The sequence below is a fragment of the Anolis sagrei genome, chromosome 6 (genome assembly GCF_037176765.1).
Source record: "Anolis sagrei isolate rAnoSag1 chromosome 6, rAnoSag1.mat, whole genome shotgun sequence".
NCBI lineage: Eukaryota > Metazoa > Chordata > Lepidosauria > Squamata > Dactyloidae > Anolis > Anolis sagrei.
Window position 1 is genome coordinate 127,069,345 of NC_090026.1, and position 25,426 is coordinate 127,094,770.

A 25,426-nucleotide genomic window follows, 5' to 3' on the forward strand; every position below is an offset into this window, starting at 1 on the left:
AGAAGACAAGAGTTCTTTGTCCCACCCTGGTCATTCCACAGATGTATAAACCCATTTTCCTAGTTCATAGAATCATAGAATCAAAGAGTTGGAAGAGACCTCATGGGCCATCTAGTCCAAGCCCCTGCCAAGAAGCAGGAATATTGCATTCAAATCACCCCTGACAGATGGCCATCCAGCCTCTGTTTAAAAGCTTCCAAAGAAGGAGCCTCCACCACACTCTGGGGCAGAGAGTTCCACTGCTGAACAGCTCTCACAGTCAGGAAGCTCTTCCTCATGTTCAGATGGAATCTCCTCTCTTGTAGTTTGAAGCCATTGTTCCGCATCCTAGTCTCCAAGGAAGCAGAAAACAAGCTTGCTCCCTCCTCCCTGTGGCTTCCTCTCACATATTTATACATGGCTATCATATCTCCTCTCAGCCTTCTCTTCTTCAGGCTAAACATGCCCAGTTCCCTAAGCCGCTCCTCATAGGGCTTGTTCTCCAGACCCTTGATCATTTTAGTCGCCCTCCTCTGGACACATTCCAGCTTGTCAATATCTCTCTTGAATTGTGGTGCCCAGAATTGGACACAATATTCCAGGTGTGGTCTAACCAAAGCAGAATAGAGAAGTAAGACTCTATTGTAAGCCTGTATTTAGCTTTCTCCTTCTGTTCCAGGTGCCAGGACTCACCCTCCACTCTGCTTTCTGCCTGGAAGTAAGCAGGCTAGATTGAATGCTCCTTAGTCCAACTCCCTACATCCCTAATAATCCCCTCATTTTGCCTTCAAGATTTCTGTTTTATTTTCCAAACAGGAAAATAAATACCTCTCAACAAAAGATTGCTCCAGGCACTGCCAGGCCATTAAATGCTAATCAAGGTGGTCAGTTGAAACATTCACACCTAGCTCCAGAAGGCAAGAGTCTTTTGTCCCACCCTGGTCATTCCACAGATATATAAACCCATTTTCCTCGTTCCAACAGACCTCACTACCTCTGAGGATGCTTGCCATAGATGCAGGCGAAACGTCAGGAGAGAATGCCTCTTGAACATGGCCATATAGCTCGAAAAAACCTACAACAACCCAGGAAAATATGACTCCATTCTTCTTGCATTTGTCTGATTGACGAATAGCATTTCAGTTTTCCATTTGCAACCCTGAATTCTCTCCCTTTGAGACTGAATCTGTCTCTATCCTCTATCAAACCCTAGCCTCCATTGCTGACAGATTTCCTTGATCTTCCCAAGATGAATGATAGAATGAGTTCTTTTTCTCTCTTAGTGCTTTTGTGCCCATGTGGTTTGATTTTATGCTATCTTATGTATACCAGCGCCGCCTGCTGCTTAAATGGAAAATATACACAGGACAACTTGGTCCATTATCTTCAGGAAGTTCTCCCTAAGGTTCTGGAGGGGATTTGGGGAGGATTGGGTATTTTAAAAATGTATTTTAATGGTATTTATTATATTTTAACCTAATCAACTCAGTATTATTTAACTGCTTTTTAGTTCTATTATTTGCTTGGTTTAAAATGGTGACCAAAGTGTGTGGCCACTTGAAGAGAAAGGCAGAATATCAACCAGTGGTTCCCAATCTTTGGTCCGTGGACCACCAGTGGTCTGCAAGAACTAAAATATGGACCACGGCCTCATTGTTATCAGAAACTAGAGCTGATGCGATCTATCCAATACAATCTTCTGAATGAGCACCTCAAATAACCAAACCAAATCTAAAGTTAACCAAAAACTGAATCGTAGCCCTTTTGGTACTAAAGTTGTCCCTGGTCAAAGTAGTCTCTGGACAAAAAAAGGTTGGGAACCACTGATGTAAACAAAGCAAATGAATGAATGAATGAATGAATGAATGAATGAATGAAGAAATAAATAAATACAGTTTCGGTGGAATCTCTTTTCTCGCCATTTGCATCCATTGCTCTGCCTCCTAATCTCTGGAACAGCAGAAAACAAGATTGTAGTCCCTTCCAATGTCAAGACTATATGGTTCTTCAAATCTCAGGATCTTCTAGGTCTTCTCAAAATGCACTGGACTCTCCAAAGCTTTAGGTGATCTTACTGCCTATTACAGGGAAAACCAGCTGATTCCTAATCCATCTAAAACACAGACGTGCTTTTCATCTTAAGAACAGACAAGCATCCCGAGCTCTGAGGATGAACTGGGAAGGAATCCCACTGGAGCATTGCAGCGCACCCAAATACATGGGAGTTACCCTGGACTGTTCTCTGACTTACAAGAAGCACTGCCTGAATATCAAGCAAAAAGTGGACGCAGGAAACAATATCATATGAAAGCTGACTGGCACATCCTGGGGATCACAACCAGATACAGTAAAGACATCTGCCCTTGCGTTATGCATGCCCAGTGTGGAACACATCTCACCTCGCTAAAACAGTGGATGTGGCTCTTAATGAGACATGCCGCATTATCACGGGGTGTCTGCGCCCTACACCACTGGAGAAATGACACTGTTTAGCTGGTACTGCTCCACCTGACATCCACCGGGAAGTAGCAACCAACAGTAAAAGGACCAAGGCAGTGACATCTCCAGCCCATCCCATTTGGATATCAGCCAGCACTCCAATGACTTAAATCAAGAAATAATTTTCTAAGATCTACAGAGATACTCTCTGGAACACCTCAGCAAGTGAGAGTCCAAAAGTGGCAGGCTAAAACTCAGAACGTCAATCAATGGCTGATACCAAATGAGAGACTCCCCACTGGGCACACAGAAAACTGGGCGACTTGAAAGGCGCTGAACAGACTGTGCTCTGGCACCACAAAATGCAGAGCCAAGCTTAAGAAATGGGGCTACAAAGTGGAATCCACGACATGCGAGTGTGGAGAAGAGCAAACCACAGCCCACCTACTACAATGCAGCCGGAGCCCTGCTACTTGCACAATGGAGGACCTTCTTATACTAACACCAGAGGCACTCCAAGTGGCCAGATACTGGTCAAAGGACATTTAATAGAATGCCAAGTTTGCAAACTTTGTGTGTGTGTGTGTGTTTAATACAATATAACTGTTTGGTTCACTCCTGACATGATAAATAAATATTGGGCTTTTCTAATCAACTGACCAGTTTTAGTGCCTCAACAGAAGTCTTTTCTCTCACTTGTAGTATTCATGGATGCTTTCCAGTTTTTGCTCCTCATTCATGGAGAGAAAGCCTTCACATGTGAAACACAGCAACACTCAGGGAGATATGGCAAAACTACAACTCTCAGTATTCCTTAGCATTGATACCAAACTGCATTATATCTTCAGTGTAGATGCACCCTAAATCATGTTGGACATAAGAGACCATATTCTCATCTACAAATCCCATATTCTCTCATATACAAATCACAACGCACAAGTAAATACAAAAAAGTAATTTACTCGTTTTATTCCAATCGCCTGTTAAGTATATACATATTTACACTCATGCAAAAAAATTGATTTTACCAGAAATCCACTCTTTTCATTACAGTGCAAAAAACTCACTGCAAAAACAGCACCTCTTTTCCTACCAAGTATTGTTTTAAAAAATCGAATGTCTTTGGTTTAAAAATAAAGAAGGGCGGGAGGTTAAGATCTTAGTCTCTGGTCTTCTCTTCTTAAAGGGATTCCACTTAGAATCCCAACGTACATTGTTTTTAAGCCAATGGCTTTCCTTACTAGATGTCCACGGCCCATTCCTTTCATTCAACTGGTTTTGTGGGAGACCAAAGACCCAAGTATTTAAAAATATATCTGTACCCAAACACAATAAATATCAGGGGAAAGGTAAGAACAAAAAAAAGAGAATTGATATTGGGTTGTTGTAGGTTTTTTTGGGCTATATGGCCATGTTCTAGAGGCATTCTCTCCTGATGTTTCGCCTGCATCTATAGCAGTGGTCTCCAGGTGTTTTGGCCTACAACTCCCAGAAATCCTATCCAGTTTACCAGCTCTTAGGATTTCTGGGAGTTGAAGGCCAAAACACCTGGGGACCCACAGGTTGAGAACCACTGATCTATAGCAAGCATCCTCAGAGGTAGTGAGGTTACTTTACTACCTCTGAGGATGCTTGCCATAGATGTAGGCGAAATGTCAGGAGAGAATGCCTCTAGAACATGGCCATATAGCCCGAAAAAAAAATCTACAACCCAGTGATTCTGGCCATGAAAGCCTTTGACAATAGAATTGATATTTTTTCTTATCATTTTTGGAAGGCATAAAACACAATGATTCCAACCACAACAAATATTTTTGAGTGTAGAAGACCCCATTTATCGAGCTAGATGAAAAAGCAGCCTCGGAGAAGTCAAGCGCAGTCCTAAGCAAACATAAAACACAGGTTTCTGCATGTCTGAATGAACCTTTCCCCCTCCACTTGAGTTGAACCAGCTCCGTAATATCAAGGTTTCAAAAGGGAACTTCTGTGAGACTTCTGAGTGTATCAGATCAAAGCAAATGATGAGTAATCCATGCAGACCGCTTACACAAACGGATATTTGTTCCATTTTGTTCTAATAAACATGGACTGAATAATTTCTTTTATTAAGCAAAACAGTTCTGCATCACTTTGGACAAGAGGAGTCTACGTGGAACAATGACAACAAACCAAAACAATGAGTGCGTTCGTTCCCAACTTATGTCCAACTTTACATCATTTCCAATCTGTAGACAGACTTATTACAGGAGTTTCCTAGCAAGATTAGTTCAAATGAGATTGGTCATTGCTTCCTTCATGGCAGACATCACCCAATGGGTTTCTATAGCCAGGTAGGGATTCGAATCCTGGCTTCCAGAGTCATAATCTAATGGTCAAATCACTACATCATACTTTTGTGTGTGTGTGTCAGGAGCAACTTGAGAAACTGCAAGTCACTTCTGGTGTGAGAGAACTGGCTGTTTGCAAGGACGTTGCCCAGGGGATGCATACTGGGAGGCAGTCGCTCAACATTAAACTCTTACTATCCTTGATGTAAGAATAGAGATGATATAGTGAGATCCCTATCACTCAGTGATGTCCAACCTTTGGCCATCCTGGTGTTTTGGATTCCAGTTCCCAGAATTCCTGACTATTTCACAAGCTACCCATGGCTTTAGAACAGGCATGGGCAAACTTCGACCCTCCAGGTGTTTTGGACTTCAACTCCCACCATTCCTAACAGCCTACCGGCTGGGAGTTGAAGTCCAAAACACCTGGAGGGTCAAAGTTTGCCCATGCCTGCTTTAGAGTCTCAACCACCTGCCATAACTAAACCTGTATGCAGGGTACAGATGTCTACATCTGTTACATATATCTACAGCAGTGGTTTCCAACCTATGGTCCATGGACCACCAGTGGTCCCCAAGAACAAAAATATGGTCTGCAGCCTCACCATTACAACACCACTGCCTCGAAAACACACAGCAATGAGAGCGACTGGTCTCAGGGAACCCTCTTATAGTGCCAAGGCAATGAGGATGTCGGGAGGGGAGACGTTGACTACCCACGAAAGATGACTACTACCATATCAGCTCTAGATTATTAAATATGGTTTTCTGTGGGCGAACAGATGGCAACTAATGGATGGCATATGTTCTGTATCAGAAACTAGAGCTGATGTGGTCTATCCAATGCAATTTTCTGAATCAGTACCCCAAATAGCCAAACCAAATCTAACATTGATCAAAAACGGATTCCGAACCCTTTTGGTACTAATGTTGGAGATGGTCCATGGTCAAAATGGTTCCCAAAAAGTTGGGAACTACAGATCTGCAGGGATCCCTCCTGGAAAAATTGTAGTTTACAGTGTTTCTTCTTGACCCATCAATGATACAAACCCATGGCTGTGGCCCTGTATGTGCGAGAAGTAGGTGCAAAGCTAGCATACTGGGCACAAAAGACATTACTGGAGGTTCATCACCAATACGAACCCTGTTAAAACTTTCATAGAATCCTAGAGTTGGAAGAGACCTCATGGGCCATCCAGTCCAACCCCCTGCCAAGAAGCAGGAATATTGCATTCAAATCACCCCTGACAGATGGCCATCCAGACTCTGTTTAAAAGATTCCAAAGGAGCCTCCACCACACTCCGGGGCAGAGAGTTCCACTGATGAACGGCTCAGGAAGTCAGGAAGTTCTTCCTCATGTTCAGATGGAATCTCCTTTCTTGTAGTTTGAAGCCATTGTTCTGCGTCCTAGTCTCCAGGGAAGCAGAAAACAAGCTTGCTCCCTCCTCCCTGTGACTTCTTCTCACATATTTATTCAAGGCCTGAGACAAGAGGAAAACAGCTGAATTGTACAAGGAATTTCTGCTTGGACACTGCTCAAGATACCCTTTGTGTGGCTCTCCAAAACACTTGTTATTTTGTCTTTCCCACCAATCATTTCTGATACATATATGGGAATAGTCCATTATTCACTGCATGCAAACCTTGTTGTTGTTGTGTACCTTCAAGTTGTTTCCAACTTATGGCGATCCTTAGGCAAACCCATCTTAGGTTTACTCAGAAAGATTTGTTCCAGGGTTTACCATGGCCTTCCTCTGAGAATGAGATGGCAGCTTCAGTGGGCTTCTGTGGCCTAAGCTTCTCAGTCTTCGCCCAATGCTCAAATCACTACACCACACTAAGGACCTCATCAAACTCAGTTTAAATCTGGTTGCTGCCTCCTGCAGAATTCTGGTGCTTGTGGTTTAGGGAGGGGGCTTTAAAATGCTCTGCCAGAAAGGTCTCGGGCCTCACTAAACTACAAACCCCAGAAAGATCTTGGAGTCCTCATGGGGAGGAAGGGGATCATGAGCCAAGAATGTCATGCAGCAGCTAAAAAAGCCAATGAGATTTTGGCTTGCATCAATAGGAGTCTAGTGTTTAGATCTAGGGAAGTCATGCTACTCCTCTATTCTGCCTTGGTCACACCACACCTGGAATCACACTGTGTCCAATTCTGGGCACACAATTTAAGGGAGATGTTGACTCTAAGCTGGAATGTGTCCATAGGAGGGCGACTCAAATGATCAAGGGTCTGGAGAACAAGCCCTATGATGAGCGGCTTAAAGAGCTGGGCATGTTTAGCTTGCAGAAGAGAAGGCTGAGAGGGGACATGCTGAGGGCCATGGATCAAGATGTGAGGGGAACTCATAGGGAGGAGGGAGCAGGCTTGTTCTCTGCTGTCCTGGAGACTAAGACACAACAGAACAATGGTTTCAAACTACAAGAAAGGAGATTCCACCTGAACATGAGGAAGAGCTTCCTAAGTGTGAGAGCTGTTTAGCAGTGGAACTCTCTGCCTCCGAGTGTGGGGGAGGCTCCTTCTTTGGAGGCTTTTAAGCAGTGGCTGGATGGTCATCTGTCTGGGGAGCTTTGAATGCAATATTCCTGCTTCTTGGCAGAATGGGGTTGGACTGGATGGCCCATGAGGTCTCTTCCAACTCTATGGTTCTATGATTCTAACTCTCTCTCTGCCCCAGAGTGTGGTGGCGGATTCTTCTTTGGAGGCTTTCAAGCAGAGGACATCTGTCGGGGGTGCTCTGAATGTAATTTGTCTGCTTCTTTGCAGAATGGGGTTGGACTGGATGGCCCACAGGGTCTCTTCCAACTCTGTAATTCTATGAAATCTGCAGGACTCAGCAACCAGATTTAAGTGGATCCGCACTCTAGTGTGATGAGGACCTCAGTCTCCGATTTGAAACAGATTACCATCATTCAAGAACCGGTGCAATGCCCCTAACACAGTTATGACGGCTATTTAAAATTTTAAGTGAGTGAAGAAACATTGTGCCTCTAACTTTCAGGGTTGCAAAGGCGGACCGCACAGGCATCCAGGAGTGCAACTTAGGAATTGCTGTTCGGCAAGTTGAAGAGTTTACCAAAGATGCTTCAATGGCTACTGCTGAAGGATCGAGCTTCATCTTATCCAGTGCTTATCTTCATTTTAAAAGCCCTCTGCAAGCCAGCGCTGAAACCTTTGCAAGAGTGATTTCTCTTTTTTCCCAGCTGAGAGGAAATGGGTTAAAGGAAAAGAAAGGGGAAATTGAGGGCAGATTTGGGCATTTTCCTGATTACCGCCAACTCCAGGCCTTTGGTGCTGTTGGCGTGTGGACTCCAATCCACCACCCTAAAATTATCCAAAAATTATCCAAAAAGGGGGGAAAAGGCTGCTGTCCCCTGGTTTTAAAGTCCTTCTCTCCCAGTAGGGCAGTTTTTCTCTCTCTGGCTTCATCCAGAGCTGATTGTATTTTTACAATCCTGCCCATGTTTGCCAAACAGGACAGGCAAGTTGGTTGTTCCTGCTGCAGCTTTCCTGTCATCTTCCCCAAAGTCCAGACCAGTATGGTGCTCATATTCATGAAATCTCCACCCTGATTTCCCTCCTGGAGCAGGTAATTCAGCTCCTTGTGTAAGTTTTGTGCATCACACCTGTAAAGGGCTGGTGTGTAGAGGCTCTTGCCTTAAACCCAACACCATCATCATTCTGGTCCATTCTGTTGATATGAGTTCTGCTAAAACCCATAATCTTAACAGGAACGGGACTTCCGTATAATGGAAGCTAGCTGTGACAAGCCTTAAATACCCCTCCCAAACCCAAAGTTCTGACAAAACACATTTCCAGTTGCCTTATTTTCTTGTTCATACTCCAAAATCTGGCTGTTTCTCTGCAACCTGCCGTGTTAGTATCTGATGGGAAGAAAAGGAAGCCACCCCGATGTGGAAGAGGATCTGCCAGATGTTCCTCAGTCCGTACAAATAAATGTTGCATAAACAGATCGTGACAAAAAGTATGAAGACCTTTATCTTCCTGGCTGAGCTGTAGAACAGGTAGAGATAGCACTGCAGAAAAAGAGGAGACAAAAGAGCAGCTTGCTATGTGGATCGCAAAACAAAGTACCAACACTGTTTACTTCAAATGGAATTAAGAGCTTCACGTCGATTTAAAATGCATCAATTTCACATCACGGTCAATCCTGAAGTGCCTAAAGGCTGCTAGAATTAAATAATATCCTAAGGATTAGCAGGGTATTGTTTTTATTGAGTGAACGTCAATAAAAGGGCATTCTAAAGACAAAGTGGAGTTGATGTGCACCTTAAAGGTGTTTCCAGCCTGTGGCAACCCTAAAGTGGACCTATCAAGTGTGTTTCTTAGCAATAGTTACTCAGAGGTGGGTTGCCTTTTGTCTTAATTGGTAGTCAAAAGAGTGTGGCTCGTCCACGTTCACCAGTGGGCTTCCATGACGAAGGGGGATTCAAAAAATCTTCCTCAAAGTCATCAACCAATGGTTAAACCATGATGGCATGTTGTCTTAGTCACAATGGCATGCTCTGGACTTATGACTATCTTCAAAACTAGTTGAAGAGTATTCAAGGTTATCTGAGGGAGGGAGCAAGCTTGTTTTCTGCTGCCCTGGAGACTAGGACGCAATGGAACAATGGCTTCAAACTACAAGAAAGGAGATTCCATCTGAACATGAGGAAGAACTTCCTGACTGTGAGAGCCATTCAGCAGTGGAACTTTCTGCCCCGAAGTGTGATAGAGGCTCCTTCTTTGGAGGCTTTTAAACAGAGGCTGGATGGCCATCTGTCAGGGGTGATTTGAATGCAATATTCCTGCTTCTTGGCAGGGGGTTGGACTGGATGGCCCATGAAGTCTCCTCCAACTATATGATTCTATGGGAAAATGTTGGTCCTCCGGGTGTTTTGGACTTCAACTCCCACAATTCCCGATAGCCAGTAGGGTTGACCAATGCCTGATGTAGATTACAGAGCATAGAGGTTTGGCCTGAAGCCCTTCACATGTAAACATGTTTAAAATTAAAGGCTCTCCTGACTCTCAAAAGAGAAGAGGAAATGAGATATAAGCACCATCCAAAATATAGAAAATATAATACAAGTTACCTACCAACAGGAAACAGGCTACAAAAGGCAGAAGGAATGCTACTACTTTCCCAATTCCTGTGCGATCTTCCTGTTGAAAAATGATGTTTTTGTAGGTCAAATGAAGTTAAAAACACCACACAAAGTACATTTTAAAAAATCAGAATTGCTTTGCTCCCATTTGGAAAGCTGCAATCTTCCCAATTACCTGAAAAGAATACTCTGCAAGATGAACTCCTCGAATGAGATTCAAGGCACCACACATGATGTTGAGAACCAGAGATAAAATTCCCAATGGAGACACTGGTTGCATTCGGTAAGTGGGAGCTTCAGGCCAGTTCAATAAGGACAAACAACAAACAAGAGAGAGACAATTGAGCATTGCGAAAACATTTATAGCCCTTCATTATGCTTGTTGCATACACTATTTCAGCAATCATTTTCTAGCTCAAACAGTTGGTATATATTTTGTGTACCATTTATTTCTACCCTCCCACTTTAAGAACAAGAGAGCAGATGGAAATAATTAGAATAAAAGGGCTGTGGAAAGCGCAATGGGTTAAACTTTTGTGCTGTTGAACTGCTGACCTGAAAGTTGGCAGTTTGAAGTCATGGATTGGGATGAGTTCTTGCTGTTAGCCCTAGCTCCTGCTAACCTAGCAGTTTAAAAACATGGAAATGTGAGTATTTCAATAGGTACCACTTTGGCAGGAAAGTAATAAAGGCACCCATGCAGGCAACACAACCGGAAGTGTCCACAAATAATAGGCTCCTTGGCTTGGAAATGGAAAAAAAGAGCACCTCCCTGTGGCCAGAGTTGAGCACTGCCTCCAGAAGCCGGAGATGAAAGGGGAAGCCTTTACCTTTGTGTATTTGTGTGTCATTGTTATTTCACTCTATTAAAGGCACTGAATGTTTGCCTATCTGTGTATGTTGTAATCCACTCTGAGTTCCCTCAGCGAGATAGAGAGCAGTAAAGTGTTGCTGTAATTATTAATAATAGTAGTAAAAATAATAACACTGATAACATGAAATAACTCTCTCTGGGATATTGGTCACAGGGTATGTAAAGCACTTAATTTGTTCAAAGTGTTTTGCCTTACTACAGCAAAGAGAGTATTCCTTATCCAAAACATTTGTGACCAGAAGCATTTTGGATTCTGGAATGCCTCTAAGTTGCATATATGTACATAATGAGAAACGGGCTGAATATCCTTTATTTGAAATACCTAGGACTAGAAGTGCTTTGTATTTCAGATTTTTTTTTTAAATTTTGTAATACCTGTAGTTACATAAAATGTGCATAATGAGATCTCAGGTAAATGGGATCCAAGTCTAAATATTTATCTTTTTATTTTTTATCTGCCTTTGGACCTTGCACCTTACCAGATTCGGCATGGAGTTCTGCGTGGCCATTCACCATCCCGTTCATCAATGCCGTGTCTTCTAATCGAACAAGTGCAGGAGGCTGCAAGCGAAGCTCTTCCTGGATTTTTTCCATGTTGAATGCTGTCTGCGCACAGTTTGTGTAATTGAAACGGCTTTTGACTTTCTGAATGACATTGTCTGCAGCAGGGAAGCAAGAAAAGTTATCTCTGAAAATAAGAACATATATTTGAATGTGCTTCATTGAAAGAGCGGATAAACTAAGACTAAGAATCAAGATGTCCTCAAAACTGCATTTGTGCAGGGTTTTTATTTAGCACACAACAGGTGGGTACACATCTGTTTCCAGAGAATTAAAAATCTAAGGAAAGCTAAGGATGGGTGTATTGTTTTGTAATTTGTTCATATATACTGTGATTGGGAGTGACATTTAATTATGTACAATGACAATGTTATGTTTCTGTTTTGATGTGGCATCGAATTATGCCGAGCTATAAGCCACTCTGAGTCCTCCTCAGGGGTGAGATAGGGCAGGATAGAAATATGATAAATAAAGCTGGATCTAGCAGCAGGAGCTCACCCTGCTCCCACATTTGAACCTGCAACCTTTTGATCAGCTAGTTCAGCGGCTCAGCAGTTTAACCCACTGCACCACCGGGGGCTCCACACTTATTAGAAGTTACTGAGGGCAATACTTTGTTTGCAGAAACAAGGAATACACATACCATTTCGGTAGAGCTAAGTATTACTGCAATCAAAAACTGTCATTTAGAAAGTAAAATAACACCAACACCACCCCTTGGTTTGGGTAGACGATTAAGTGATATAACTAAGTTAAGCCATCAAAACCTCAACATCCAGGAGAAAAACTCAACCAAAGAACCTTCTCATTAGTAAGAATCCACAATTTCAACAGATTGTTTATCTAATTCCTTTCCTTCATGAAGACATGCCAGGAAACCTAACGGGCAATATTATCTGTGCTGCTGATTATTTTTTTTTTAAACATGCTATTTGCTACAGGTTACTGAAGAGAAACAAAACAAAACAATTCTGCTACACACCGAATTCAAGAAAAGCATATGGCCTGGATGCCAGGCCCACACTTGCAGCATCGTAAGTAGTGGCAAATTCCCACTGGAGCTCTTCCAGGAAGCAGAAGGCCATGACTGTGGGATAGCTGTTTCTGCAGATGCCCATGCAGGCAATGTCTCCTGAGGAATGGAAGCTGAAAAGAAAAGATTCAGGATTTGTAATGAGTAACACACACACACAAATAAGGAAGCAGCCACAAATACTACCAAGGGTTGAATATGTGAATATGTGGATATAAAATTAATGGATAAGGGGAGTTGTACCGCATTGGTCTATAGCAAAATATACACAACATTGAGTTAGAGGAGAAGAAAACAAAAATAAAGCAATGGTGGTACGTTGTCCCCATCTAAACTATTTAATGCAGTTTCAAAACAGTATTGCAGAACGTGGTTTCTCTGTGCAGATGATTACATAGGAAATCTTGGAACTAGTTTGAAACCTGAATGGTTATGGCACAAGCCTTTTGTTGTGCACATCTGCAGAAAATTGTTACCTGGTTGTCAGTTTGATGCTCACTTCGAGCTGCATTAAATTGTCAATGTAGCCCTTAGCACAGTCATAGGCAAACTTTGGCCCTCCAGGTGTTTTGGACTTCAACTCCCACAACTCATAAAAGCCTAACAACTGTTAGGAATTGAGGGAGTTGAAGCCCCAAACACCATAAGGGTTGAAGTTTGCTACCTTAGCATCTGTAAAGCATTATACAGCTCTGATCACACTTCTTCAGTCTTTTCCTTCAGATCTTTTTCTTATTAAAAATCAGGACACATTGCCCTCAAAAAATGCTCAAGAAGCCGCGCATAAAAGCGACACCAAGCAGAAGCAGAAACCCATCTTACTGTATGCTGAGGTCACGTTCGGTGGCTGTACCCCGCTCTGGATACTGTGTCAAGATGGATGACAAGGCCTTGAGTTTCTTCCGGCATTCCAAGAAGTCCTGGTCGAGGTGAAAGTCCGTGGAGGCTGAGAGTGGGAGTCCGTCCCTCACCCGCACCACGCAAGCAAAAAGGATCATGGACATCCTCCACCGGGGAACTCATGGGGACAGGCTGGGGACAGATATTTCGTTTAGTGTATCTCCATGCTGCTCTCCAAGATCACAATAATAGGAAAACAAGAAAAATCATAAAACCATATAGTTGGAAGAGACTACAAGGGTCATCCAGTTCGGCCCCCGCCACACAGGAACACACAATAAAAGCTATTTATTTATTTATTTAAAATATTTATATCCCGCCCTTCTCCCCACAAGGGGGACTCAGCGCGGCCTCACATAAGCATCAGAGGATTCTAACAGCATAAATACCATAAAAATTACAATTCACAATAAAATCATTTATTGTTAAATTTTACAATAAATTTAACAATAAATTAATAGATTAATGTGCCAGTAAAAACCAAGCCGAGCCAGGAGAATCCATGTCAAAAAATCCAAATTTCCTTTTCCTATTGCCGCTGACCAGGTCTTCAGTTGTCTTCTAAAGGACAGGAGGGAGGTGGCCAATCTGAAGTCCTTAGGGAGAGAGTTCCACAGACGGGGGGCCACTGACGAGAAGGCCCTGTCTCTCGTCCCCACCAACCACGTTTGCGAGAGTGGTGGGATCGAGAGCAGGGCCTCTCCTGATGATCTTAAGCTTCGTGATGGTTGATAGCAGGAGATACGTTTGGACAGGTAATCTGGACCAGAACCATTCAGGACTTTAAAGGTTAAAACCAGCACTTTGAATTGTGCCCGGAAGCTAATCGGCAGCCAGTGGAGCTGGCGCAACAGAGGAGTGGCGCAACAGAGGAGTGGTACGCTCCCTGTACGCAGCTCCAGTTATCAACCTGGGCGCCGACCGCTGGGCTAACTGGAGCTTCTGAGAAGTTTTCAAAGGTAGCCCCACGTAGAGAGAATTGCAGTAGTCTATTCAGGATGTAACCAGAGCATGGACCACTGTGGCCAAGTCAGACTTCCCACGGAACTATCCCAACAGATGGCCAGCCACACCTCTATTAAAAACCTCTAGGGAAGGAAACTCCTCTGGACCCACATATAGTAACATATCCTACTGCCGAACCACTATTTCCATCAGGAAGTTCTTCCAAAATGTTTAGGTGGAATTTTTTTTTCCCTGCAATTTGAACCCACTGCTCCATGTCCTAGCCTCCAGTGTAGCAGAAAACAAAACTGGAAAGCTAGATGAAAGCCCAAGGAAGTAGCAAGCTTATAAATGGAGACCAAGCACCAAGATGTAAAATAAGTGGTCACCTACTATTAATGCTGTTTGACACCACTTCAATTGCCATGGCTCAATGCTACAGAGTCATGGGAGATGTAGTTATACAGGGTCTTAGTTTGGGCTTCACCAAAGTAAAAATCCCAAGATTACATAGAACGGAGCCATGGTACTGAATAATTAATTCCAATCAACAGATCAGACAATGCAATGAAAGTGGTGACAAGCTCCATTATTTCTACAGTACAGATATATCCTAAGTCAAAGATATACTTCTCATAACCACAGACACACACTATACCTTTCCAGATCTGATTATTCACTGATTTCATTAATTGGGAATCTCTAGGAATCCAGTGGAGGTTGACCACTAATTATTTTAGTTAGGGAACCATAACTAGAAAGATCTTATCACTCAGACATCCTTTGTACAAAAAATAAGAGATTCCGGAGATGGATAACTATGAAATTTGAGCAAGCATGCCTTCTGTTAAAGTGCAGCCAGAATGAAGCACTTATTTTAATATTCCAGTAAACTCTGCAAATGATAACTGATTATTCTACTCTTATCTAAAGTTTTAAGAACACAAGCAATGTTTTTCATCTCTTAGAAAGAGGAAACATCAGCATTTAAAAGCACAATTACCAACATAGAGAACAGAAAAGACCATGAATGTCATTAATGCCTACAAAGCATATGCATAACAACCACCCAATCTCGACTTACAAGATAAAAAGTGCACCACGTCGCACAAGACTTCAGCCACATTCCAAAGTATCATTCCAGCTCTGAACTTGCCACAGTGAACCTTTTATCAGCCTTATGACAAAGATGAATGAGCTTTTCATGCCCTCTGGCACTGCTAGACATAGAAATGTTCCTCAGTCTTAAAGCTTCATATATATCCTGCTTTATGCAAAATGCATTATTAGGGACGCCTTAGTATACACTAGAACTTTTGCCTATGTTTTCGCCCCAGCGGGTTTTTGTAAGTCTGCTTCTGAACTCTTTTATGTACATAGAATAGAATAATTTTATTGTCATTGTACTATTACACAACAAAATTCAATGCCTTCCCCAGAACACACCACAAAACAACACACCCATCCCCCCACACTCCAACCACCACCACACAGCCTCCAATACCACATCAATGCAAAACCATGGAGTTAAACATAGCCACAGCTCTAGGATAAAAGCTGTCTCTCGGTCTGTTTGTCCTTGCTCTTTGTCACCCTGAACCATATAAGTGGAAATAAACAAATAAAAAGGATATTCTGGATTAGATGGATCCCCAAGAATGCTCTGAGCTTTCTTAAGGCTGCGGAAATGATAGAGATCATCCAAAAAGGAGAGAGGGCAACCAATGTGCAGAAGTAGTGATCCTTTAGAGTGCCTGCCTATCTGCCACTATGCAGTTATCAAACTCACATCCAGATACTGTAGGTTAGGACCCTCTCTGTAGCACAGGAATAGAAAGTCACCAGCAGTTTTTCATTCACTTGTTGGTTCCTTAAAAGTCTCAAGTAGTAAATCTCTGCTGGGCCCTTTTCAGCAATACTGCTGCATGAACGCTGCCTCAGATCAGATCCTCCTTAACAGTGACACCCAGGAACTTAGAACTGGCCATCTGCTCCACTTGGTCTCCTTTATGACCAATGGCTGGATTTCTGGTCTGTTCGTTGTATAATCCTCTATGAGCTCCTTTGTCTTATTGAACCAGATTATTATCCCTGCTTCACAAGAGCAACCGATCCATCTCATCCCGCTAGGCAGACTCACCCCCTTCAGAGATAAGCCCCACCATGGTTGTATCATCTGTGAAATTGGTGATGATATTGCTATGGTGTATGGGGGTACAATCATGTGCGTACAAATTGTTTAGGACCTTCTTCTAGAGCCTATGTGTTATTAACAAAGATGCTGAACAGGACCGGGATCAGGACGGAACTCTGCTTATGGCACACCACTCATCACTTCTTTCCAAGATGAAGAGGAAGCATTGGCAATCCATAGGTCAACTTGAGGCCCCCCTAAAACCAAACTTAATAACTGTGGCACTGACACTGACAACTGGGAAGTCATGCCCTGGAGCACTCCAGCTGGAGATCAGCTGTGACCAGCAGTGCTGTAGAATTTGAAAAGGCACGAATGGAGGGCAAAAGAGAGAAACGTGCCAAGAGGAAGGTGTGTCAAACTTGAAGTCCAAAACGCCTGGAGGAAGGGCCCAAGTTGGACCAGGACTGGTATAAACGCAATACCACTAAAAACATAAAAATCTAAAAGCACATATTGATCATTTCAGTCGCCACCCTCCTCTGACAAGGTGGAATGTGTCCAGAGAAGGGTGACTAAAATGATCAAAGGTCTAGAAAACAAGCCCTATGAGGAGTGGCCTAAAAAGCGGGGCATGTTTAGCCTGAAGAAGGCTGAAATGAGACATGATTGCTTCTTGGCAGAATGGGGTTGGGCTGGATGCACCAAGAGGTCTCTTAACTCTATGATTCTAAAATGTCTTTTGACTTGTATTGTCGAATGCTTTCGTGGCCGGAATCACTGGGTTGTTGAAGGTTTTTTCGGGCTATATGTTGAAGGTTCTTTCGGGCTATATGGCCATGTTCTAGAGGCATTCTCTCCTGACATTTTGCCTGCATCTATGGCAAGCATCCTCAGAGGTAGTGAGGTCTGTTGGAACTAGGAAAACGGGTTTATATATCTGTGGAATGACCAGGGTGGGAGAAAGAACTCTTGTCTGCTGGAGCTAGGTGTGAATGTTTCAACTGACCAACTTGGTTAGCATATAATGGCCTGACAGTGCCTGGAGCAAACTTTTGTTGAGAGGTGATTAGATGTCCCAGTTTGTTTCCTCTCTGTTGTTATATACCTGTGGAATGACCAGGGTGGGACAAAGAACTCTTGTCTGTTGGAGCTAGGTGTGAATGTTTCATCTGACTACCTTTTATGGCCTGGCAGTTGTTTGGTGTGGCTTGTTAGTGCCTGGGGCAATCTTTTGTAGAGAGGTGATTAGCTGTCCCTGATTGTTTCCTCCCTGGAGTTTCCCTGTGTTTGAGTGTTGTTTTAGCTGTTATAATTTTAGAGTTTTTTTAGTACTGGTAGCTAGATTTTCTTCATTTTCAACTGACTTCCTTTGAGGGCCTGGCAGTTGTTTGGTGTGGCTTGTTAGTGCCTGGGGCAATCTTTTGTAGAGAGGTGACTCGATGTCCCTGATTGTTTCCTCTCTGTTGTTGTTTTGCTGTTGTAGCGAGAGAATGTCACAGAGAGAATGCTTCTAGAACATCGCCATATAGCCCGAAAAAACCTACAACAACCCTTTTGACTTGGGTGGAAGGGAACCCCAAAGGTCACCCAGTCCAATCTCCTTCTGCCAGGCGGGAAAACACAATTGAAGCCCTCCCGACAGATGGCTAACTGGCCCCTGCTTAGAAACCTCCAGAGGATACTCTACCATGCTAAATGGGGATTTTGGGAGAGGCATTTCCAAAAGGGAAACCTCGCCGAGGCTCAAAAGGACTGCCAAGGAATATGGGGCGCTGTAAGCTGTCGAAACCATCTCTTGCCTAAAGAAAACCCTATGCAATCTATGGGAGTGGCTAAAAGTCAGCAGGGAAGCTGAAAGACACGTCCCCGCATTGAGCCCGACGCCTTTGAGCCCACTTCCCGACCACCGCGGTTTTCTTTCAGCCTCACCTGGCCTCCCGGAGCCTCAGGCCTGCGCCGAAAACGGCCTCGAGCACAACAAACGCATCCGCCCCGCCCACTTCCGGCGACTGCTTTGAGACGCGTCCCGGTGCGGCCAATCGGAGCAGAGGACCGCGGCTTGAGCGACCAATCGGAGCAGACGCCGGAGGAGGAACGTCACGCGCGGAATCCATTCACTCCCTAGAGATTGGGACTCACACGCTTTCTAGATACACTTCCGGTTCTGAAGCGATAGAAATGTGGGTTGCTGTGAGTTTTGCGGGCTGAATGCGATTTTCTGCTTCATGGCTGAATAGGGTTGGACTGGATGGCCCACGAGGTCTCTTCCAACTCTATGATTCTAGGACCATGTTTCAGAAGCATTCTCTCCTGACGTTTCACCTGCAGGGCGACTAAAATGATCTAGGGTCTGGAGAACAAGCCCTATGAGGAGCGGCTTAAGGAGCTGGGCATGTTTAGCCTGAAGAAGAGAAGGCTGAGAGGGGATATGATAGCCATGTATAAATATGTGAGAAGAACTCACAGGGAGGAGGGAGCAAGCTTGTTTTCTGCTTCCCTGGAGACTAATTTTGGTGTAATCTTGATCTCTATTTTTATTATTGCTCTTATTTCTTTGAATATGCTTTCCCAAAATTTTTGTATAATTTTACATGACCACCACATATGAAGATACGTCCCTATTTCCTGACAACCTCTCTAGCACTGATTTGAGTATTTTTTTTATCAATCTTATTTAATCTAATGGGAGTTAGATACCACCTCCATACCGTTTTATAGTAATTTTCCTTGATTCTTATTGTTGGTTTTCTGGTCTTCTGCTTCAAACATAAAACAGGAAAATAGCTCCTGTGCCCCTAACTCTACCAAATGTGAAGGGATAGCTATCTGCCCTTTTCTTCTTGAGCAGCTGCAAAGTGGAAATGCTACAATTGCGGAAATGCCACATCTCCTTGCACAATTCCCCATTTGCTTAGAACAATGGCATCATTCAAAGCCTTCACCTTGGTTCCTAAAGGTCACTTGAAGCCTTGTTAGATAACATACAGAAAAGCATTCATGGGGAACAGCCCTCGGTTATCTCTTTTCTTGGCAGGCCAGGTCATTGTTCTTGGCATCCCTAATGTGGCATTAACTGTTCTCCATCTGTATTCTGAGTAGCCACAAGCCAACAATAATAATGGTTATCTGATTGATACAAACAATTTACAAGGCTGCTCTGTCTTACAACACTTCTCACCCACTGTCTCTAAAATTCTAGCTGCAAAGAACAAGATGTTGCTTGGCAAACTGGAGTCTTCCTTGCAATATATTATTCTGTTTCCCCAGAGGGACTCAGGGCGGTGAACAACAAAATCAGCAAACATTGAATGCTGCACAACAAACATAAGTAAGCAAAAACCCATCCCACTCAAATCCCAAAATAAATACGCATTTATACCAAAAGTAAGAATCATAAGAGGGACCGCCTCACCCCCTACCAACCCCCGAGATCCCTCTGTTCTGAGGACAAAGATCTATTGGAAATTCCCAGTGTCAAGAACTTGTGTCTAACAGCAACCAGACGCAGAGCCTTCCCACAGTGGCACCTGAAGTCCATGACTTGCGGGATTTATCAGCTTTCCGCAGGGCATGTAAGACATATCTATTTTGACGGGCCTTTGATCTCTGATTGTTTTTAAATTGTTTTAAATTGTGTTCGATTTTAGCCTGTTCTTGTAAGCTGCTCCGAGCCCCAGGGGAGTGGCGGCATATAAGTTCAATTAATAAATAAATAAATTAAATTAAATTAAAACAGATGATAGCATATAAAATTTACAATTTCATAATAACAATTGAAAAACAACAAAATTATTTATGTAATTTAGTAATTTATTGTATTTTTATGTTCATTTATTTTTGAATTTATTGCTCCCCACCTCAAGCCATCAGAAGAATTGGATAATAAATAAAATGTTTTATTATCTATCTATCTATCTATCAATAAGTAAAAGTATGTTGGTTGGTTGGTTTCTACAGCATAGGCTCCTTCTTGGTGTGATGGAGCTGAACCAAACTTGGCATAAAGGTAAAGGTAGTCCCCTGACATTAAGTCCAGTCGTGTCTGACTCTGGGGTGTGGTGCTCATCTCCATTTCTAAGCCGAAGAGCCAGCGTTGTCCGTAGACACCTCCAAGGTCATGTGGCCGGCATGACTGCATGGAGCGCCGTTACCTTCCCGCTGGAGCGGTACCTATTGATCTACTTACATTTGCATGTTTTCGAACTGCTAGGTTGGCAGAAGCTAGGGCTGACAGCGGAAGCTCCCCGGAATCGAACCTGCGACCTTTCGATCAACAAGCTCAGCAGCTCAGTGCTTTAACCCAATGCGCCACCGGGGGCTCCCAAACTTGGCATACATTATTCAAATTAAAATAAATGTGCGGTTAACTACAAAACACCTATTTCTGTTTTATTGACAATTCTAAAGCCTTTGACTGTGTGGATCATAATAAATTGTGGCAAGTTCTTGGTGGTCTGGGGAGACCAAGCCACTTTGTCTCTCTCCTGAGAAATCTGTATAAGGACCAAGTAGCAACAGTAAGAACTCACCATGGAACAAGAGACTGGTTCAAAATTGGGAAAGATTGGGTTCAAGATTGTTGGAGGCTTCCTTGCAGGATCTTGAGCATTACCTTACTGGCATGAGTTGTATCCTCTCACTCAACCTATTCAACTTGTATGCAGAACACATCAAGCCACAAGCTGCACATCACAAGTGCTGAACCTGACTCAGCACATAGAAGATGGCTTTGAAAGGCAGCAGATCACAGGAGCTGTTTTCATAGACCTGTCAGCAGCTTATGATACTGTGAACCACTGCCTCCTCCTGAGAAAAATGTATACTATCACAAAGGACTATCACCTCATCCGCCTCATAGGAAACCTGCTACAAAACAGGAGCTTTTTTGTTGAGTTCCAGGGCCAGAGAAGCAGATGGCTGAAACAGAAGAACGGCCTGCCTCAGGGGAGTGTGCTTGCTCCATCCATGTTCAACATCTACACAAATGACCAGCCACTGCCAGAAGGGACAGAGAGTTTCATCTATGCTGATGATTGTGCCATCACCGCTCAAGCAGGGAGCTTTGAGATGGTAGAACAGAAGCACTGGAGCATTGCAACGCACCTAAATACCTGGGAGTCACTCTGGACCATTCTCTGACCTACAAGAAGCACTGCCTGAACATCAAGCAAAAATGGGTGCTAGAAACAATATCATACGAAAGCTGACTGGCACAACCTGGGGATCACAACCAGATACAGTGAAGACATCTGCCCTTGCGCTATGCTACTCTGCTGCTGAGTATGCAAGCCCAGTGTGGAACACATCTCACTACACTAAAACAGTAGATGTGGCTCTTAATGAGACATGCCGCATTATCACGGGGTGTCTGTTCCCTACACCACTGGAGAAATTAGCCGGTATTACACCACCTAACATCTGCTGGGAAGTAGCAGCCAATAGTGAAAGGACCAAGGCAGAGACATCTCCAGCTCATCCCTTGTTTGGGTATCAGCCACACGTCAACGACTTAAATCAAGAAATAGTTTTCTTAGATCTACAGAGACACTCGCTGGAACACCTCAGCAAGCGAGAGTTCAAAAGTGGCAGGCTCAAACCCAGCACCTCAATCCGTGGGTGATACCAGATGAGAGACTCCCCCCTGGGCACACAGAAGACTGGGCAACGTGGAAGGCGCTGAAGAGACTGCGCTCTGGCACCATGAGATGCAGAGCCAATCTTAAGAAATGGGGCCACAAAGTTGAATCCACGACATGCGAGTGCGGAGAAGAGGAAACCACTGACCACCTGCTTCAATGCAACCTGAGCCCTGCTACATGCACAATGGAGGACCTACTTGCGGCAACACCAGAGGCACTCCAAGTGGCCAGATACTGGTAAAAGGGCATTTAATCAACTACCAAGTTTGCAACATTTGTGCTTTTTTAATGTTTGTTTGTTTTGTTCTGTTAGAAATGTAATACAATGGTATGGTTGCTGATGACACGATAAATAAATACCTACGGATGTGAGAGCTGGACCTTAGGGAAGGCTGAGCGAAGGACGATAGATGCTTTTGAACTGTGGTGTTGGAGGAAACTGCTGAGAGTGCCTTGGACCGCGAGAAGATCCAACCTGTCCATCCTCCAGGAAATAAAGCCCAACTGCTCATTGGAGGGAATAATAGTAGAGGCCAAGATTAATAATAATAATAATAATAATAATAATAATACTTTATTTATACCACGCTACTATCTCCCCAAGGGACTCTGTGCAGCTTACATGAGGCCAAGCACACAGTACATCAATAAACAAAAGCAATAACAAAAAATCAATACAAAACAATATAAATCACATAAGCAAAAATAAACAATAACAGTAACACAAAAGCATTTAAAAAACCTATGGCCGGGCCAAATGTAATAATTTAAAATTTAAAAAATAATGCTGAGCATGAACATGGTAGAATATAACTGGGATAGGGTTTTTAAAAGAGAAATGAGGGAATGCAGTCAGTCTAAATCAATGGTAAAGTGCATTTTGAGGGCATATTGCTGAGAGTTTTCCTTATTCTGGGAAGGCACACTGCAACAACCACGTTTTCAGGCTCCTCCGAAAGACTGCCAGAGTTGGGGCATGTCTGATATCCTTGGGAAGTGAGTTCCAGAGTCGGGGGGCCACCACTGAGAAGGCCCTCTCCCTCATCCCCACCAATCATGCCTGCGAAGGAGGTGGGAGCACGAGCAGGGCCTCACTAGATGATCGAAGAGATCATGTAGGTTCATACTTTGGCCACATCATGAGAAGAAAGGAAAGCTTAGAGAAGAGTATGTTGCTGGGGAAAATTGAAGGAAAAAGGAAGAGGGGCCAACCAAGGGCAAGATGGATGGATGGGATCCTTGAAGTGACTGACTTGACTCTAAAGGAGCTGGGGGTGGTGACGGCCAACAGGGAGCTCTGGCGTGGGCTGGTCCAGGAGGTCACGAAGAATCATAGAATCAAAGAGTTGGAAGAGACCTCATGGGCCATCCAGTCCAACCCCCTGCCAAGAAGCAGGAATGTTGCATTCAAATCACCCCTGACAGATGGCCGTCAAGCCTCTGTTTAAAAGCTTCCAAAGAAGGAGCCTCCACCACACTCCGGGGCAGAGAGTTCCACTGCTGAACGGCTCTCACAGTCAGGAAGTTCTTCCTCGTGTTCAGATGGAATCTCCTCTCTTGTAGTTTGAAGCCATTGTTCCGCGTCCTATTCTCCAGGGAAACAGAAAACAAGCTTGCTCCCTCCTCCGTGTGGCTTCCTCTCACATATTTATACATGGCTATCATATCTCCTCTCAGCCTTCTCTTCTTCAGGCTAAACATGCCCAGCTCCTTAAGCTGCTCCTCATAGGGCTTGTTCTCCAGACCCTTGATCATTTTAGTCGCTCTGGACACATTCCAGCTTGTCAACATCTCTCTTGAATTGTGGTGCCCAGAATTGGACACAATATTCCAGATGTGGTCTAACCAAAGCAGAATAGAGGGGTAGCATTACTTCCCTGGACCTAGACACTAGGCTCCTATTGATGCAGGCCAAAATCCCATTGGCTTATTTTGCTGCCACATCACATTGTTGGCTCATGTTTAACTTGTTGTCCACGAGGACTCCAAGATCTTTTTCACACGTACTGCTCTTGAGCCAGGCATTGTCCCCCATTCTATATCTTTGCATTTCGTTTTTCCTGCCAAAGTGGAGTATCTTGTATTTGTCACTGTTAAACTTCATTTTGTTAGTTTTGGCCCATCTCTCTAATCTGTCAAGATCATTTTGAATCCTGCTCCTGTCCTCTGGAGTATTGGCTATCCCTCCCAATTTGGTGTCATCCGCAAACTTGATGATCCTGCCTTCTAATCCTTCATCTAAGTCATTAATAAAGATGTTGAACAGGACCGGGCCCAGGACAGAACCCTGCTGACGGCACTCCGCTCGTCACTTCTTTCCAGGATGAAGAGGAAGCCTTGGGGAGAATCACCCTCTGTGTTCGTCCATTTAACCAATTACAGATCCACCTCACCGTAGTTTTGCCTAGCCCACATTGGACTAGTTTCCTTGCCAGAAGGTCCTGGGGGACCTTGTCGAAGGCCTTACTGAAATCCAGGTATGCCACATCCACGGCATTTCCCGCATCTACCCAGCTTGTAACTCTATAGAAAAAAGAGATCAGATGAGTCTGGCATGACTTGTTTTTGATAAATCTATATTGACTATTAGCGATGACCGCATTTTTTTCTAAGTGTTTGCAGACCACTTCCTTAACAATCTTTTCCAGAATCTTGCCCGGTATTGACGTGAGGCTGACCGGACGGTAGTTGTTTGGGTCATCCTTTTTTCCCTTCTTGAAGATTGGGACCACATTGGCCCTCCTCCAATCTGCTGGAACTTCTCCCGTTCTCCAAGAACTCTCAAAGATGGTTGCCAATGGTTCCGAAATGACTTCCGCTAGTTCCTTCAATACTCTGGGGTGTAGTTGATCTGGCCCTGAAAGGGGACTTGAACTCATTTAGAGCGGCCAGGTATTCCTGGACGACTTGTTTCCCAATTTGGAGTCGGAAATGACTGAACGAATGAACAACAAATACCTTTTCCCACTAAGTAAACAAAGAGATAAAAGCAGAATGCTTCTGTTAATCCTGGAAAAGGTGAAGTGGACTTAACTAAACCTTTCTTTGCCAGCTGTTGAAGGTTTGGCTTTTCCAAAGGACATGAACCGCCTGGGGAAATAATAATAAAAAGAAACAACAGACTTATTCATTCAACAGAGGTGTTTTTGTTCCATTAGTACTTACATCAAATGACTCTTGAGTCATGGCTGGCCTGGATGCAGTGATACTCACATGGCAGGCCTTCTGTTTTACTTCCAAGATTTGTTTTGGGCCTTCCTCTGAGGCTGAGAGAGTGTGACTTGCCCAAAGACAGCAATATTGAAACAAGGGTTCGCATTGTGGTCTCCAAAATGGTACCCCAACTCTTGGGTGTGCATCTACACTGTAGATTTAGTGCAGTTTAACACCAGTTTCATTCCAGGCCAAAGTAGCATTGGTGTGCGCATGCGCAAGATGTGTAGGCGAAGCCAACGAGAGGGGGCGAGGCTGTCTTTTTA

The 25,426-nt window shown here is 43.7% G+C and overlaps 1 protein-coding gene across 3 annotated transcripts; it reads right to left on the reverse strand.

Moving 5' to 3' along the window:
* Positions 1-3,358: 3,358 nt before the first annotated feature.
* SEC22C (SEC22 homolog C, vesicle trafficking protein) lies at positions 3,359-25,356 on the reverse strand. Of its 3 annotated transcripts, none has more exons than XM_067470391.1 (7): positions 25,113-25,356; positions 13,149-13,358; positions 12,276-12,439; positions 11,212-11,391; positions 10,034-10,152; positions 9,851-9,916; positions 3,359-8,784 (listed from the first exon to the last, which is right to left on the reverse strand). In XM_067470391.1, exons 2-7 carry the CDS (start codon positions 13,328-13,330, stop codon positions 8,584-8,586), a joined length of 912 nt encoding a protein of 303 aa, XP_067326492.1. In that variant the 5' UTR covers positions 13,331-13,358; positions 25,113-25,356; the 3' UTR covers positions 3,359-8,583. The 3 variants fall into 3 exon arrangements, with proteins under 3 accessions (XP_067326492.1, XP_067326493.1, XP_060638647.2); XM_067470392.1 differs by lacking the exon at positions 25,113-25,356 and adding an exon at positions 22,312-22,427; XM_060782664.2 differs by lacking the exon at positions 25,113-25,356 and adding an exon at positions 18,238-18,332.
* Between the last annotated feature and the right edge of the window lie 70 nt (positions 25,357-25,426).

Excerpts from the sequence above, each read along its gene's own strand:
- SEC22C (XM_067470391.1), bottom strand. The coding sequence starts at position 13,330 with ATGTCCATGATCCTTTTTGCTTGCGTGGTGCGGGTGAGGGACGGACTC. Across the intron at positions 10,153-11,211 it reads AGAACTCCATGCCGAATCTG|CTCCCACTTACCGAATGCAA; the intron begins GTAAGGTGCAAG and ends ACTGGCCTGAAG. Across the intron at positions 9,917-10,033 it reads TTGCAGAGTATTCTTTTCAG|GAAGATCGCACAGGAATTGG; the intron begins GTAATTGGGAAG and ends ATTTTTCAACAG.